The 16,687-nt window shown below is 47.9% G+C and overlaps 1 protein-coding gene across 3 annotated transcripts in view; it reads right to left on the minus strand.

The window, feature by feature from the left end:
* Positions 1-5,844: 5,844 nt before the first annotated feature.
* The window catches only part of MDGA1 (MAM domain containing glycosylphosphatidylinositol anchor 1), a 140,427-nt gene continuing 129,584 nt past the window's right edge, over positions 5,845-16,687 (minus strand). For 2 of the 3 annotated variants that reach the window (XM_041404428.1, XM_041404429.1), the window contains exons 16-18: positions 8,146-8,276; positions 7,395-7,503; positions 5,846-6,252 (exon numbers count right to left, since the gene is read on the minus strand). In XM_041404428.1, the coding sequence (XP_041260362.1) occupies positions 6,161-6,252; positions 7,395-7,503; positions 8,146-8,276 (332 nt within the window). In that variant the 3' untranslated portion in view covers positions 5,846-6,160. Of the gene's footprint in view, positions 6,253-7,394; positions 7,504-8,145; positions 8,277-16,687 lie in introns of all 3 variants that reach the window. The other variant, XM_041404427.1, reaches the window with a different exon arrangement.

Here is a 16,687-nt window from a genome sequence, read left to right on the forward strand (position 1 = left end):
CGAGCCCCCATTCCCTGCAGCCACACAGCACAGGGACACAGTAAGTCCTGCTGGCTTGCTGTCTGTCTCTGGAGCTCTCTCTCTTTTTGAGAAAGAATGCTTGATGGCAAAGCCACTGAGCATGCACCTGAATCGGCAAAGCCCAGGGTTTGGATGTCAAGCACACATCTCAGACAAAATGGAGTGGGATGGCACTGCTTTTCCATGGCCAAGAGGTTGTCCTGCAGACTACAGTTGCCTGCAAGCTGCATCCTCCTCCTCTCTGCAGTGGTAGGCTGGTCAAAAGTGGCCCTGGGCTGTCCCACAGTGCTCCTTGGGGTGTTTAAAGCCTCCAGGGCACAAGTGGTCTGATATGGCCATACCAAACTACAAGTAGCCATCAGAAGACCCCAAAATCTCCTGTGGTGTGCTGGGTGGTGGCAGATGGTCAGCCAAACTGACATGTGCCTTAATCCCAAGGGAAGAACTGAAAACACCCACAGACCACAGCTTTCATTTAGGATGCTGGGTGTACCACGGCTATGCAGCTCCCTGCTGGAAACCAACAACTGCCAGTTATTACCATGGAGTATCAATTTGATCAGGTTTAAATGCAATACCCAGAGCTCTCCAGCACTTTTCTACGGTAAAAGCCATTTGTCTCAGGATGAGCAGCTATCACTTGGGCCAAAGCAAATACAAATTACGGCAACAGCCTGCAGAGGGTCCTGCTGCTGCACACCTGTTGTTACAAACAGGGATGCACCCACACTGAGGGCAGCCTGGAAAAGACAACATATCAGGGCAGTTTAAAGAACCAAGAGTGGTCTTTCCCAAAGCCAGGAGTGCCAGGAGGCCTATCTTTTGCGCAGGAAATACTCACAATGCAACTGCTTGTCATCATTGAAAAGCAGGGTCCTTCAAGAGCTGGGCATCAGTAGGCGCAGTGGCACTGTGTCCCACCACATCCAGCTCGAGGCACAGAGCCCGTGGGATATGATCCTCTATGCCACTGCTAGGATACCCAAAGGCACCCAGGAGGCAAAGGGGTGCTGCAGCATTTCCAGAGAAAAATGGATATCTGCGTGGTGTTGACAGACAAAGGTGACTAAAACAGCAACATCCCGAAGCAGCAGCTTCCTGAGCTCTCTGCTTTAACAAAAAGGTTTGTCTCTTCAAGTGGGGTGAGGTGGCACCATTTACTCCATGGAGGAGGAAAATTGCCCTAGTTCCTTTGTCACTGCCTGGGGCAGCATGAGGAGCCCCTGGCAATTCCCACAGGTAAAATTCCCTGCCTCAGCCTCACTGAGAGCTACTGGGGAGCAGGCCTTGCTCCTGACAGTGCCTTGCACAGGGACCACTTCATGCTGGCGACAAGGCTCAGGGCAGTGGTGGAGGGATGCTTCTCCCACCAGCACCACTGACTGTCCCCCCAGGCTGAGAAGCACCCAGCACCAACCCAAAAGCTGGGTGCTTTTTGGCACAGAGTGATAAGGACAGGCTGAGGAGGAGGAATCCAGACTCTGCTCTTCCTTTGGTAGTAATTTTTTTTTTGTAATTCTGGAGTAGTGCACCCAGAGGATTTTGTATAGACAGAAATTAAATTTCAATACTTTGGATAGCAATAGGGAATAAAATACAACTTGTATCGTATTTACTACACTCATTCTCATATCTCTAAATTATTTTTGCAAAAAAATTACCAGCCTAAATATCTGAAGCCCCCCCCCCCACCAATTTTTCCCTGATTGCTACCATATTTCTTTCCAGAAGAAAACTAGTTCCCAGAAGAAGGGCTCCATATCACTGTTGCTACAGCTGTTCTCCAGGCAGCACACTGTGCAGCTCTGTTGGAGCAGCTCTGCATGCCTGCCAATCACGGAATCCCAGAATATGCTGAGTTGAAAGGGACCCACGAGCAGTTCCCAAATCATTTGTGCACTATGCTAAGATTTTCATATACATGAAACAATTTTTCACTCTCACACAGCTGGGAAGAGTTGCACTTAGATGTTCCTAATTACTTAACTCCAGATCAAATGGAACATATTAGGTCCATCGCTTTCCAGTGGCTGATCTTTGTGGAAGAAAAATAGTCTATTATTATTACCAGCCAGGAACTGCATTTCAGGGCAAGTAGCAGGAATTGATGTTCATATTGTTAAAAGCCATGGATTAAAGTTGTGTTGATGACCTGCTATTTGGACTTGCACTGAACTGTAGAAAATTATAATTAATAAGTATATTTTTCAGAATACAATGAACAACTACAAAAAGAGGTTTCAAATGTAAGTTTTTTGTAAGCCCCACTTGTAACTACACAGTAGCATTCACTACTTCTAATATCTACAACTTATACCCAGGAGCCTGCACACTCACATATTTTCTGTTCTACACCCTGAAAAAAAATTAAATTGAGTATATATCGGCTAACACCCACATAGCATTCTTCCTAATGTATTTCTACAACTACCAAGCAGAGGTCTCCTTGTAAATAAAAGCAGTCTCTTAAATTTATATTGCACTTTTCTTCTGCAGGGGCTTTCATACTATATACAGGAATAATATCCACCATTGCTGAAATGCAGCCACTTCTGGAGTGGAATAAAGCAGCTACTCGATAGGCACAGAGCAACATAAAACACCAGGAAGAGAAACATACCATTGGGACTGCAACAAATATTTAAGAAGACAGACAGTAATTAAGTTTAAGGACTGTAATTTAGCCAGAACAGTGTGAAAAATGTGAAGGGATCTTTACTTGGAAGGAGTAAGGAGCATGGCTTTACATCTCACCTGGGATGTATCACCTCCACAAGGAGACTTGCCTCTCAAGCATGGGGTAGTAAACCACAAGTACCACTACCCTCAAAGAAGAGGGACCCTGCCTCCCCTCCACCCCATCACTGCACAGCTTCCCATCCTTGCTGCTGAAGTGCCTGATACCGTCTCGCAGCACATCTGCCAGGGAAACTCTTTCCTTTTGTCCTCAGTACTTTTGGGAAGCAGGGGCACTTGGGTTAATGACTTTTCCCCAAACTCACCACCAGCTGCTTTCTAGCCAGAGATAAAAGAGCAGAGGTCTAAGTGGAAAGGGGCTTCCTGAGACTTTTACTGAAGCTGAAGGACACCTGACAGCAGGAGAAGGCTTCACCTCTGGCTGGGACCACCTCCTTGCTCTGCCCTGCACCTACAGCTACCAAAGGGCTTCTTGCCCCGTGCCATGGATTGGTGTGGTGAGGCTCTTACATCCTTCCTTGCAGGAGTTGGCAACAGGGCATGGACTCCCTCCCTGCAGGTATCCCTTTCTAAAAGTGTGGTGCCCTTTTGCTGACACTTGCCGCACAGGTAATGCTTTGCCCATCATCCTGAACCTTCAGGCTGCACCTCCCCAGCTCCACAGTGCCTCTGATGCCCACTAAACACCAGCAAAACCTGGGTGCTTGTGCAGCCTGGGCTGAGCAGTCCATAGAAGCAAACCCACAAAGGCCTCTGCCTCAGAGCTCAGAAGGTGAAATAGTTGCCCTGGGCAATCTCTTATCAATGGGGAATAATTCTGTCTCCACCTTCTGCCCAGCAGAAGCCTCCTGCAACCAGCAAGGCAACACAAATGTTTTTCTGCTGGCAGATCAGGAGCCATTGTGACGCTCCCAAGTGCCCCTGGAAAGCACAGTCTCTCTCATAGGAGTGAAAGTGGACTCTTACCAGGAGTGGGGTGATGACTTCTGATCTCCAACAAGCACAGAGGAAAAGAAGAGCACAGGGCTGAAAGAGCTCAGCTTAAAAAAGGGTAGGACGGGCTGCCCATGAAAATGGCAACAGACAGCAAGACACAGAATTGCTGTTGGCACCTACTGCATCCCATGACACTGCCTGGCCCTGGGTAACAGCCATGGGTTTCCTGCTCAAATGTGCACTGTGATTGAGGTCTGGGCTCTGGAGGGAGGAGTGGAGACAGAAAAGACGCAGTCCTAATTCTTGGAAATGGAAAAAAGCAGAATGAGCTGGGGAGACCTGCATCATGCCCTCCCACTGTCTTGCAAGGCCTCCTGTGAAGAAGGTCCCCTTGGCCCTCAGAGCTGATGTCCTTTCTCTGATGGTGGCTGGATCTCCTGGGAGCTAAGTAAGAGCTTTCCCCCTGCATCAGTGAAGGCAATGAGGCCATGGCTGGAAGCTGAGCAATTCAGGAGGCAGTTAATACATTCAGGTGATTTCAGACAAACATGGCTGTCTTAGAGAAGCTGATATATTTATCAGAAATGGGTAAGGTGCCATGGATACTGGGTCTTCAGTGAAACATCTATCTTATCTGTGGTGTTCCAGATAAGGATTTTGGATGTGGTATCCCTTAGGAGGAAGAGTCACACTTAATTAATTGAAAGTGTGGGCTAGTAAACCTAAACCCCAATTCACAGCCTTGTGGGGCTGACTCTGCCCTGTACAGGGAGGTAAGTCATGCCCAGAGCTGCTTCCAGGTGCATCAAGGCTATCACAGCTCCTTTTGGCTGGTACAGGGCAAATCCTTCTCCTGAGGGTTCATCTGGAGCAGCATGTACCTCCACCTTGAGGAGGTTGGGCCAGACCTGCTACAGGTCTGCAGCAGAGAGAAACACCAGCTTTACCCACTCATGATACCATCAAGAAAAAAGTGAATTTCTCCCATCCCCGCTCCCTTGTTCCTCAGTAGCAAACAGTGCCACAGCTCAGCACAAGCCCCTCTTTTGGACCAACTTTCTGCCTGCATCCTTCTTGGAGCAGTTTCCTGCCTGTTCTGCCTTTCAGCTCCTCTGCCCACTGCCCTGGAAGGGGAAGCTGAGTGCCTGTGTGGCTGCATGTGCTGACAAAATTCAGCAACCTCAGCCCTGAGCAGTGATGCTGTTGCCACCTTTTTCCCACACCGCAGCAAATGCACTGTGCATGTGAAAGGCCTTGGGAGGTGAGTGGGCAGCATTGGAGCTGCCTGAACTGCCAGCCCAGCCTTGGGTCATGAGCACAGGACTTGCTGCCTGGCTGCAGAACATTTCAATGCCTGACTCTTCCCATAATCCAGAAAACTTGAGGTGGAGGAAGAAATGGAATAAAAACCAAAATAAATAGGTAACAAAATACAAGCAGAGAAGCAATTGTGGGTTAGGGCTGAGGCAGTTGCCATCCCAATATTCACAGCGGGAAGCCAGTGTGTGCAACTGCTCCACCCTTCCAGTCCCATCCCATCACATCCCATCCCTCAGCCCCAGAGAGACCAGATTTTCTGTCTGCAGCTCAGACCTGATCCCTATCCAGCAAGAGTGCTGAGAGACAGAAAGAGGCTCTTGGAGGCCCGTGCTGCAGCTGGATCCAGACAGGACTTCACCACTCAGCGTGGTCCGTGTCATCGGTCCCTTCCTTGCTCCATCTTCTTCAGGCTGGGGGATGAGGAGAAGCACAGAGTGGTGGGGAAAGGCCAAAGCAAACCAGACCAGAGGCAATTAAGTACATGAGAGCCTGGAAGATGTGGATGGATGGAGACACTGAAGCACATGCGGTGCGAGGAAAGGCGCTCCGGCCGCCGGCATGCGGGGCGGCTGCTGCCCCACAGACGAGGCCGGTGTTACTGCAGGGAGCTGCAGCCGGAGCGGGGCAGCCCCAGCCAGTGGGAAAGCATGAGGAGACAAGGGGAGTACTGCAGGATATCATCCACTAAGCTGTGGGCTCTGCAGCAAAGAAGGTAACTGTTCTGGTAGAAATTTGTGCTTTAATATATTTTTGTTTGTTTGTTTAAAATAAGTTCGCACTTCCCTGAGGAAGCCCTGTCCGACATTCCCAAGGAAACATGGGTGTGGTTTTTTTCTTCCTTCATTTGCTCTTCACATTTCTTCATTCCCATTTTTTGTGTTTCATTCCTTCTTTTCTCCATGTGTGTTTCTTTCCTTCCCCTCTCTCTCTCTCTCTCTCACTCTCGTGCACGTGCTTTTTTAAAAAAGTTTGTATTTATTTTTAAATTTTGTTCTAGACATTATGACTTTCTCAAGGAGTGCTCCAGTTCTGAACCAGATCCCTTTGCATGGTCATGCCTGTCAGTCTTTGGTAACATATGGACACTTTGGTGTGCCAGTGAGGAGGGGAGGAAGAGGAGCAGAGGTGGTTGAGTAGGAAAGGAGCAGGAATGTCTTGGTCCGAAGACAGGAGCGCTCACTTGCCATCATCTGAGCAGCATGTAAAGGAAGAAAGTCAATGGGCCACAAAGCCAAGGGCTGTGCAGGGTTGGGACACCGCTTCCTGGAAGAGCAACAGCTGCCAGCCGAGAAGGGAGAAAGAGAATTAGTGATGGGACAGATACAGACCTCATCAAACAAGTGAGCACACATCTATGTCTTCTCCCACCCTGAAGGACAGAGAGTTCCCTGATCTTTTGGAAGATACTTTGAGCCTTTCCTGGACATTCTCAAGGTTCCCCAAAACTAACTTTGGAAAAAAGGTTGAGTCTTAGACTCTTTTGCAATCCAATCCTTTCTTCCCCAGAACTTTCAACCTGAGTAAAATAAAAGACTCTCATTGTGTTATGGTTATATCCTAGGCTAAAAGAGACCTTTAATTGCATCTAAAATTTCGAAAATTTTAGAGTGTTCTGACTTTGGTTTCCCCCTTCATCTCTAGAGTTAAGAAAATTGCTAGAAGTGACCCTTACTCTCAAGGTTTTCTTGCTTCAAAAATAAATAAACCAAACTGAACCTTGTTCTCCAGTGCCTGTCAGGCTCTGGTTTGCATACCCTGAACATCTGCTCTCTGGCCCAGCTGGGGCATGGTATCGAGGGCACAGGCAGGACTACGGCAGACGGCACACCAGTGACTCCCACCCAATGCCTATGTAGTGCTTACACACACCTCGCCGTGCCTTTAATCCACGGTGCACCCTAGTGAGCATGCAGTTGTCTGCATTACTGCAGTGCTGGCATCAGTTCATGTGGGTGGACTGCAAAGGGGCTGGTGGGATTTAGCCTGGCTGTGCCTCTCTGCTCAGATGGCAATGGAAAGAAGCACAGCCCTCCCCTGTTCCACACCCCAAAGAGCAGATTTTTTTTTCTTGGGGTAGGACTGACTTAACACTACAGAGGCCATTAACACCTGCAGAAGGTCCTTCTCTTTTCAAAGCTTCCATAACTAGAGTTTCCAGGAAATGAGGTATTGCAGAAGTCCTTATCTTATTGGGATGACACCTCCTGGTTGTTCCTTTGACTCTTGCTAACTCTTGACTGTATAGAACAAGCCCAAGAGTCTGACAGCCCCTCTGGTGACTTCTGCTAGTGGGGTCAACCATCCCGTTGAGTCCCACCAACACGTCAGCGTGCTCTGAAATCAGCTGCGCAGCCCCAGCATGCGCATTTGTGAATGCACTCCTACCAACTTGTTTGCCTCTGAGGCAGACACAATCTCACCCTTATTTGGTCCAATTGGCTTCCTTGGGCAGTCTCCCTTTTTCAGAGTGACGTCATCGATGGCAATGTCCCCCTCATAGCTTGTGCCCCGGACACCTTCAAAGATGATCTACAAGCAGAGCATGGGAGAGAGCCCAGCGTGAGGCTGCAGGTGTGGAGGGCCCTTCCTGCACTGCAGGGCTCTGCAGAGGCGGCCAGGACACAGACCAGATCTTATCAGGCTCCTTAGAGAATGATTTCCTTCCCATTTCTCCAATATTCATAGGCTCTGGAAAGCCAGATCCCACTGTTTATGGGACCAAACTCTTTGTACTGAGCATCTGTGCAGTAATAAATGAGCATTAGAGCTCTGCTTTATTACGTGTCCTGCTCTAATAAGCCAACAAATACTGAACAGAACTTGCAAGAGTAACTATATTCTTATTTAATATTTTGAAGTATCCAAAAGCACACTGGGGATTTTGCCACAGTGCCACAACTTAACCAGCCTGAACAGGGCAGCTCTCACAAACAACCCTACAACAGCAAAGTAGGGTAAAAACCTCAGCCATAAAAGCAGCCCACTGTCTGGGTACACATGAACAACAAGATGAGCACATGCAGAGTGCCCAGCTCACATTCACAAGAGCTCCCAATACCCTCCCTTGTGCCCCACCGGCCCCTGTGCCACAGAGGAAGATGTCTGCCAGGAAATCTACAGCCATGGCACACGAACAGGCCAGGTGGCTCCTTGACTGTGGGCTTGGCTTACCTGGAAGGGCCCAGGCGGGTTGATGGGGACATGTGCTTGCTGCCACATGTTGCCCCGATTCCCGCTGAGCGACCAGACCTGGGTGTCGATGGCTCGCTTGTTCCGCACGCGAACTAGCAGGTTCAAGGAGCCTGTAAGAGAGAAGCAGGCCTCTGGCACGCTGGGGCAGGCAGCCAAGGCTGCCTGCTGGGCTGGCTCCGCCATAGCTCTGGGCTCAGCCTTGAATCATGGCTGTAAGCCCCAGCTGGCCCAGGGACAGCCTGCAGAGCCCCAGCAGTCATCTCTGAAAGGAGCCAGCTTTCTCCCGTGTTCATGGCTAAGTGCCACTGGCAATGTTTCATCCACCTGGCCTTTTCTAGGGAAGTACAGACCCAGACAAAGAGGGGCAGGATGAGGAAGAAGCAGTGTGCACCATGGCTGGGGAGGCATGAGAAGGGGGTGGCAGAAATGCTAGCTGCCAGGGACCTCCAGAGGCATCCCATCCAGCCTCCTGCTTGAAGCTGTTTCCTGCTCTACATGAGGGCAGCATGGTTTTGCCTGGCCAGTCTTGAACTTCCCTGAGGAAACCAAGTTTTCCTACTATCCAGTATGAACCTCTAGCACTACCAGTTGTGGACACTGTTCCTTATCATATAATTTAATATTATGAAAAGATTTTGGTTCCATTATCTTTGAATTTGCCCTTGAAATAGCTGGGGGCCAACGGCCCATAGCAACCTCCTCTTTGCCAGACCAAGCAAGTCCAGCTCCCTTAACTTTTCCTAAGGATGTCTGCTCCTGGCCCTTGACCATCCTGATGCCCTTCTGCTGGGCCCCACCAATTTCTTCACATTCCACTTGAAATCAGGAGCCCAGAATTCATACTTGCCTTCCCCTGTTCACCACTGACACCTGAAATATTCAGTGCAGCTAACAGGGCTCTCCCTGCTCTGGCCCTGGCCATCAGCTGTGGAAATACGACCAGTGTCCTCATTCTCCACTTGCCCTGGGAGCAGCCTTGGAGTGAGCAGCTGTTCTTTGAAGCACTAGACAGTGTTCCACACCACATGGTACCATCCCAGCCCAGCGTTTTCAGAAGTTCACAAAGATCCTGCAAATCAATGCCGACTTCAATTTCTTTCAAAAAAAGCAATTCCCAAAAGGTTTTGTCTATCATTAAACCAAAATCAAAGCCAACAAATCTCAAAGCATTTCCAGTTCTCACTTTGAAAACAGTGTCACAGCTTCCTACCCTACACCCACACACAAAACCATCTCAGTTTGTCTTACTGCAGCATTTTGTTAGCATGCCCTCAGATTACTTATTTTCCTTTTTTGCTTCAGTGAAAAAAAAAAAAAAAAGTTAAACATTCAGTCAGGGTTGACCTGAAATACATTTTTTTCTCAAGAAATCAATCAATCACAGATCTAGTCATGCTGTTCCTCATCAGGGTTTCTGGTCTCCATACACAGATATATTACACCTGAGAGTATGGAGGAAATAGTAACCCCTTACTTATCCATCTGTAGTCTATCTGCACTTGGGATGCTGCCTTCCCACATGGCTATGCCCTTTGGAAAAGCAGCAGAAAGAGGTCAGGGGAAGAGACAGGGAAACAGACTTTCCTGTATAACCTCCCTCCTACACGATCCCCCCAAATCCTTCATTCTTGGCACATCCACCTTAGGGGCACTGTGTGAAGGACAGGGACCTGGAAATACTCCCATCAAGCACCTGGCTGTCAGTAACTGAGAGATACATTGCAGGGACTTCAGATCATGATAAAGATGATTAAATGTTTAGATTCTTAGTGAATGACTTACAAAAAAAGGTGAAAAAATGAAATATGTATATAATTTAGTGAAATGAGGATAGAAAACACATTATTGTCTGGAAATATTCAGAAGCATTAGCTGTAAGGCAGGCTGAGAAGACTGGATGAAGGCCTGACAGGACACAGCATATCCAATCCCCTTCCCTGGCAGTACTCAGTTTGGGATGCACACCACAACCCAGGACAAGGAGAAAAATAACTTGTTTCTCTCTCTTGAGAGCAGCTGGCACTGCACAACCTCGGGAGATCCAAGCTAGTGAGACCTCCCTCCTGGAAACACAGCGCCACAAATAAGATAAGTCACTATAGGAATCTCTGGCAAAGGCAGCTTTGAGCTGCTGATTTCTTGGCATCTTCCCTGCCCTCAGCAGCTTCCTATGAAGGAAAGTCTCTCTAAGGATACCTAGTCCTCATGGAGCCCCTTGTCCAAACTGACAGCTCACGCAGGAACTACATAACCCCATAGATGAATGTCAACAGGAGTGTGTTCAGAGCAGCTAATTACAGACACCAGGGCCGGTGAGGTGAGGGATTGAGAGCAAATGAAGAATTAATATGAAGCTGCTAGCAAGCAAGGATTAAAAACAACCATTGTCTATTCTATCCTCATTTGGGGACTTGTAGCTAGGATTTGCTGCACAATAGCCTGGCTGGGTAGTCAGCACTGGGACAAATCACGCAGCAAACGAACTTTGATGCCCTAAGAAAAAAAGCAAAGGCGAGATGGAAAGAAACCCAGAGAAGCATCTGGAATGCAAATTAGTGCCTCCAAAGCACTGGCTGTGAATGCCTGGCCTAAACCCAAACCAAGCCTGAGCACATCCTGGCTGACAGCTCCGTGTCCTTGCAGCATCAGGAAAAACAACCTTTTGGCCCCCGAATTCCCTAATACAACAATACTGAATGTGAGCAGGCATTCTTCAAATGGTTTCCAATTGGAAAGGAATCTCCCTTATCTACTCACAACATGCAGTGTTTCACTGCTGTCTACAATGGAAAACTGAAGGTCAAAACAGAGGAGCAGCAATCCCATGGCTATCTCAGAAATCAGTCAGAGTTGTGAAGGGCAGCCAGCTCTCACAGCCCTACCTGCAATCCCTGCTAAGTTACAGAGGTTTCCTGAGACTGGGAAGGAACTACAATACCTCCATTTGCCAGTAACACTGTCACTCGGAATATGCTTCTGGGAGGCATGGAAGAGGCTCCTGGACGTGAAACAGTAATGAAACCTCTATCCCATTTGAACTGAGTCCACAGTGTTGTAGATGTTAAAGTTTGTGCAGCTCTTCTACTTTACTCCCTTCTACCACCTGTCAGTCTGCCACCAGTTGCCCGTAAAGTTAAGGGCACATAGCCTGTGATGGAGGTATCAGATAAATGAACCTCCAGATCTGCACTCTAGGCAGAGCCATTAAACATTGCAGACTTGGAAGATGGGAATCTCCAAGTCATCTTCCTTTCCAGTGGCTAAAAACTGAAGAAGAATTGAAGTGTGACCTGCTCTCCAACTCTTCATCAGTGGAGATGAGAAAGACCCATCTGGGATCGTCTCCAGTGCCAGTTGCTGCAGTCACCCTTTTTGTCTGGTTTCAGACTGCAATTATGTCTGGTTTCCTCTATCAGAGTCCAAAGCCAGCTGGACAGTTTTGTTCCCTATTTCTCTCCTTGTTGCCCCTTCCCCATCTCCCCTGCTTGGCACTTTCTAAGGGCACCTGCTGGTGAGGCACACAAAAAGTTAGACCATCTATCTGCCGCTATATCTCTCCAGCTGACCAGAGAAAGACAAACAAAAGGGAAATCCCAGGACACCAAGAATCCTGTTGTTACCTCTTCCCATACAAGGCAATCTTTGCATTTGTCTTGTAATCGGTATTATTCCTTCTTCCCAGTCAAAAGGGAGAATAAAGGCAAGTGATGAGTGATGAGGAATTAATTACAGGCAGAGCCAGCTGTACCTTCTGCTGGCTGCCTTGAAGACCAGAGCTGGCATTTCAAAAGACTGGCAGTCACACAAAAGACCAGCTGTGCTGCCAGATAGAATAACCCAAGGGATGCCTTTAAATGTTACCTTCTCACAACAAAAAAAAGTCTTCAATCAGTATCCACAGGATGGGGACTTCATTGTCACACAGAATTGTGGTGTAGGTCCAGAAGAGCTGGTGCAGGGAGCATTGGGAGGGATGCAGGGCCACCAGCACAGTCAGTGTGGGATGGCAGAGAAGGCAGAGGTGTCCTCAAGAGTTCTCTTGGGGAGTTAATGCAGGGTGATGGGGTAGGGAAAAAGCTAAGGAACAGCTTAGTTTACATGGCTCAGATGGAAGGCAGGCAGCTGGAGCAGTCAGGAATTTATGAGAAAATGGGAAGATGATACCACACACTGAGAGATGGGGTGCCATGCCAAGTGCAGCAGGGCTCTGTGGGATGGGTAGGGAAGGCTGTTGGATCCACAGCCAGGAGCCGGCACACAGCCTGGTCTCACTGCAACTGCCTGCTGCACTCCTGTAAGATCCTTGCTCCAGTATGGGGCAATCTCAGGAGATCAGCTATTGATGAGAATTCCCAGCTGCAGCTCCAGTTTAGATTTGGCACGCAACTGGGAATTCAGGGCTGAAAGCTCCCATGGAAACTCCCATTGCATTTCCAGTGCACACAAGATAGACTGAGGTAAGAAGCTGACTGATTGCAAGAGATATCCAGTAGCTAGAAAGAGATTCACAGTGTGGAGAGGACTTAGACCTTGCACAGCTTAGCAGAGTCACCTGTAGACCCAAAATGAGGGCTAAAACCAATCCAGGGAGAAAAGAGCTCTTCCATTTTCTAACAGGGGCTCTGAACACTTCTTTGAGTGTTGAATGTTAATGCCACTGATCAGAAACTAAAAACCCAAAGCTCAGTGCAGGCAAATACCAGGAGCCAATGACGGTCTCCAGAAAGAATCTATTACTGTTTATAATCTCCACAACAAACACAGGTCTCTCTCCCTCTCATTTAAATGGATGCTAATGAATAGCAGTAAACATCAGGCTGGTTACAGAGCTGGGGGGAAAGTTATTGCTCTGAGGGCTAGAGAGCAGAGGGTGGAAAAACAATTGTAGCACAGATAGAGATGCAGAAATAATACCAAGTGGTACTGACTCATAATTTCTAGGAATGTAAGTTGTCTTTGTGCCGTGGTAGGATGTATTTACTCATTCACAGTCTCTCAGGGTGCTTCACACATTAACATATGAGGAGTAAGACAATTAAAGCCTCTGGGCTGCTTTCCACTTCTGACTACAGAGAACTTTTATTTCTATGTGTCTTTCACTGTTCTCAGCTTGGTGGGCAGGGCCCCTCTGAACAGTCATAGGGTCACTACACAGACCTGTTTCTACAGCCACCAATTCACTAACTTCAGAGCAGGAGGGTTCAGAGAGCTCATCCTGGTCAGAGTTTGGAAAGCACCATGATCCCACCTCTACTCACAAGGCATCTGCATTAGGGCATGGAGAACGTTCAGCCTGCGTTGCCAGCTCATTGCTGTGGGACACTTCATGCTCTGGTACAGTAGGGAGGCTGTGGAGAAAGCAATGGGGGGAATCAAAGCCTCCTGTTTCCTGCTGTGTCTAGGACTTTCTGGGGATATAAACAGCAATAAAGTAAGTTTTGATTGGCAATGTCTCCCCTACAGCAAACCTGTGAAAATTACTTATATATGGCTACAGGGAATTTTCTTTGGAGTTAACTGTGGATTTCAAGAACCCAAAGAAACAAACACATTCCCACCTCTGACCTCCTAAACCATCATCAAATGAGCCTGGGCTTGAAGCAATATTCCCTGGCATGGCAAAGTCAATTGCACAGATTGATCTATGATCCATCACTATCTATCTGACCAGTCTGGCATGTATAGGAACTTTGGGATGGAGGGAATGTACCAGCAGAGAAGCAACAATACCCTAAAAAGGCAAAGCAGACATATGGCTGGGCTCTTGGGGAGACACACTGGGCAGGGGGAACCTGAGCCTGCAGACAGTGGGGTAAGTGCAATGGTATTGTCATGGCTGTCTCGTGATGAGGAATAATGGGAGGAAGGCAGGCAAGCTACAGCTATAGCTCCTTCTCTCCAGCATATCCCCACCTGTCTGTGTACATAGAGAGCAGATGGCGATAAGGCAGGAGCAGACTCACAATGGAGCTATGCTTGAGCTCCTTTGCTCATTTGATCCACCAGTCTAATTAGAGAAACTGTTAGCATAGAGAGATGAATGAGACAAGACTTCCATCTTTGATACTGTGTTTACAGAACAAAATCCTGGCACCCCTTTTCATGGAAAATTCCCTGAGAGGCTGTTTGTGAGCAGTAACAGGCTTTCTATGTGTGGACAACAGGATGTGGTTTAAGAAATTCAAAAGAGGGAGAAAAAATATCTGCATGCTCCATAATGTTAAATTTATGCTATCTCAGAAGAACAAAGGCCCATCTGATATGCATTTAGAACAAAATAGAGGGAGGGCACATGGAGGGTGCCTCAGGGGTAGGTTCAGAGCTGGTCACTTGCTGGGGCCATGGCTGTGTAGGAGCCCAGTGCTGCTGATGGCTCAGCACCAGGCAGGGCTGGGGGAGCCCCAGGTGCTGGGCAGGGAAATGGATGCTCTCCTTCATTTCTCTGTGCAGCTGCTGGCAAGCAGGATGGGAAGATGCTGATACGGGCAGCTCCTTCCCTCTTTCCTGCTGTAGCTGCTGGTCCCCAGAAGTGCTGGATACTACCTTAGAGAGGAGAGGCCAGCCTGGGGGAAAATCATAGAATTGTTTACATTGGAAAAGACCTTTAATATGAAGTCCAACCTTTAAAAATAAGAGTATGATAATGTCTTAGGTTGCAAATGCAAGATGTGGCCCGGGTTGTGTATTCTGTTGCCATCTGTTGGAGGTGGGTCAGTTTTCTTTATCTCTTCCACCACCCATCCTGCCTCTGGGAGATATCTTCTCTTAATGGGCCATTGAATCTCACTGCACAACTGAAAAAATTACATCTTTCCATTGTGAGATGCTCCACCCAGAGGGAGGAGTCAAGCATTCCTACCTGGATATAATCTGAGATTTGGAACACCAGAGCAGCCTTTTTCCACTGGATTCGCAGAGGAGCAGCTGCCTTTTTCCACAGGATTCCCAGAGGAAGACGAGCCCCATTTGCACCACCACTGGACCCTCAGAGGAAAACTCCACCCTTCTACAGGATCACTGCTCCAACAGAACCACACCTGTCACTCCAGGACTGCAGCCACCATCTAATCAGACTGCTACCAACATGCTGACCACAGGGTGTCAGGTCATATTCTGACTCTGTCAGTGTTGTTTGGTATTACTGCATTTTTATTTGTTTATTCCTTTATTATTTTTCCTAATAAAGAACTGTTATTCCTACTCCCATATCTTTTCCTGAAAGCCCCTTAATTTCAAAACTATAATAATTTACAGGGAGGGGGTTTACATTTTCCATTTCAAGAGAGGCTCCTGCCTTCCTTAACAGTCACCTGTCTTTTCAAACCAAGACAGTAAACCTACCAAGAAGGAGTTCATGTATAGGCAACTTTTCCCACCAATTTTGCAGACTCAAGAACCAGAGTGAATCATAGTTCATTTGTGAGGTCTGTTTGCTCCTTGTTCATCCTCTGTTTCATGACATGCCCAGATGCCTTCAGGCAATGCTCTCTCTCCCCCCAGCTTTGATAAGGGGCCCTTTGATCTCTGGCACCAGAGACAGCTGGGTCCTTTGTGGAATTCATGTGCTCAGCTCTCAGGCTGAAAGCACGAACTATGCTCAGCACTCTCTGACGAGCAGAAACAAAGTCTGCTTCATAGACACTGCCACGTTTAAAAGAGCACCACAGCCAGACAAAGGACTCTGCATGTCTCCCTTCTGTGGGCAGGCTTTGCAAAGACCTCAGCAAGAGAGGAGGGAGCCTCCCAGAGCCCCCAAAATACAAAAGATGTGTGTGAAAAGGAAGCTGACAAAAATCCTGCAGACAGGGATGTACTTATGCTGAGGAAATTTTGTCTGTCTCCTCTCTATCCCTATTAACAATTTCCCTATTTCCCCATCATCACCCTGTCCATGGTGTCTCAGTCCCGGCAGCCAAGCACAGCAGCTGCACGGCTGCAGGGCTTGGAGCAGATGGGCTGTTTTACTGCAATGCTGAAGCCAGCGAGACAGCAGGAAGGAGCAGCTGAGATCACATATTCTTCCTGCTGAACTGAGGACACCACTCAAAAGCTGTTCTCTGGCCTCATCCTCTGCCTGACCCAGGGAGATGTGAGAGGATGAATGGTTCAGGCCTTGAAAGTGATTTGCTGCAGGAAGGCTGTTTGTTAGAACAAGCTGTGTTCCCAGCTTTGGGCTCATTATAGATGGGATGCATTATAGGATGCATTATAGCACGAGACTTTTTGCACTTCATGCCTGCCTTACTTGCACCACAAAATTTCAAGTCGACTAGCTGAGACATTGAGACTCCAAACCTGAAACTGCAAACTCCTCAAGTGCTAGGGTGCCCATTATCATTGCAGAGCTCTCTCTGAGAAAAAGTCACTCCTAGAAGTGATGGTGGTGACTGACACTTGTTGAGCATTTCTTTGATTTTCTGGGACACATTTCCATATATTACAAAATCATGTCTGGTTCAAGTTCAAGTACAGATAGGGATGGATGCACAAGTAGTGTATCATAGTTTGCACTCTGTCCCCA

This window comes from Onychostruthus taczanowskii, unplaced genomic scaffold (assembly GCF_017590055.1).
Source record: "Onychostruthus taczanowskii isolate IOZ18803 unplaced genomic scaffold, ASM1759005v1 scaffold21, whole genome shotgun sequence".
NCBI classification, from domain to species: Eukaryota; Metazoa; Chordata; class Aves; order Passeriformes; family Passeridae; genus Onychostruthus; species Onychostruthus taczanowskii.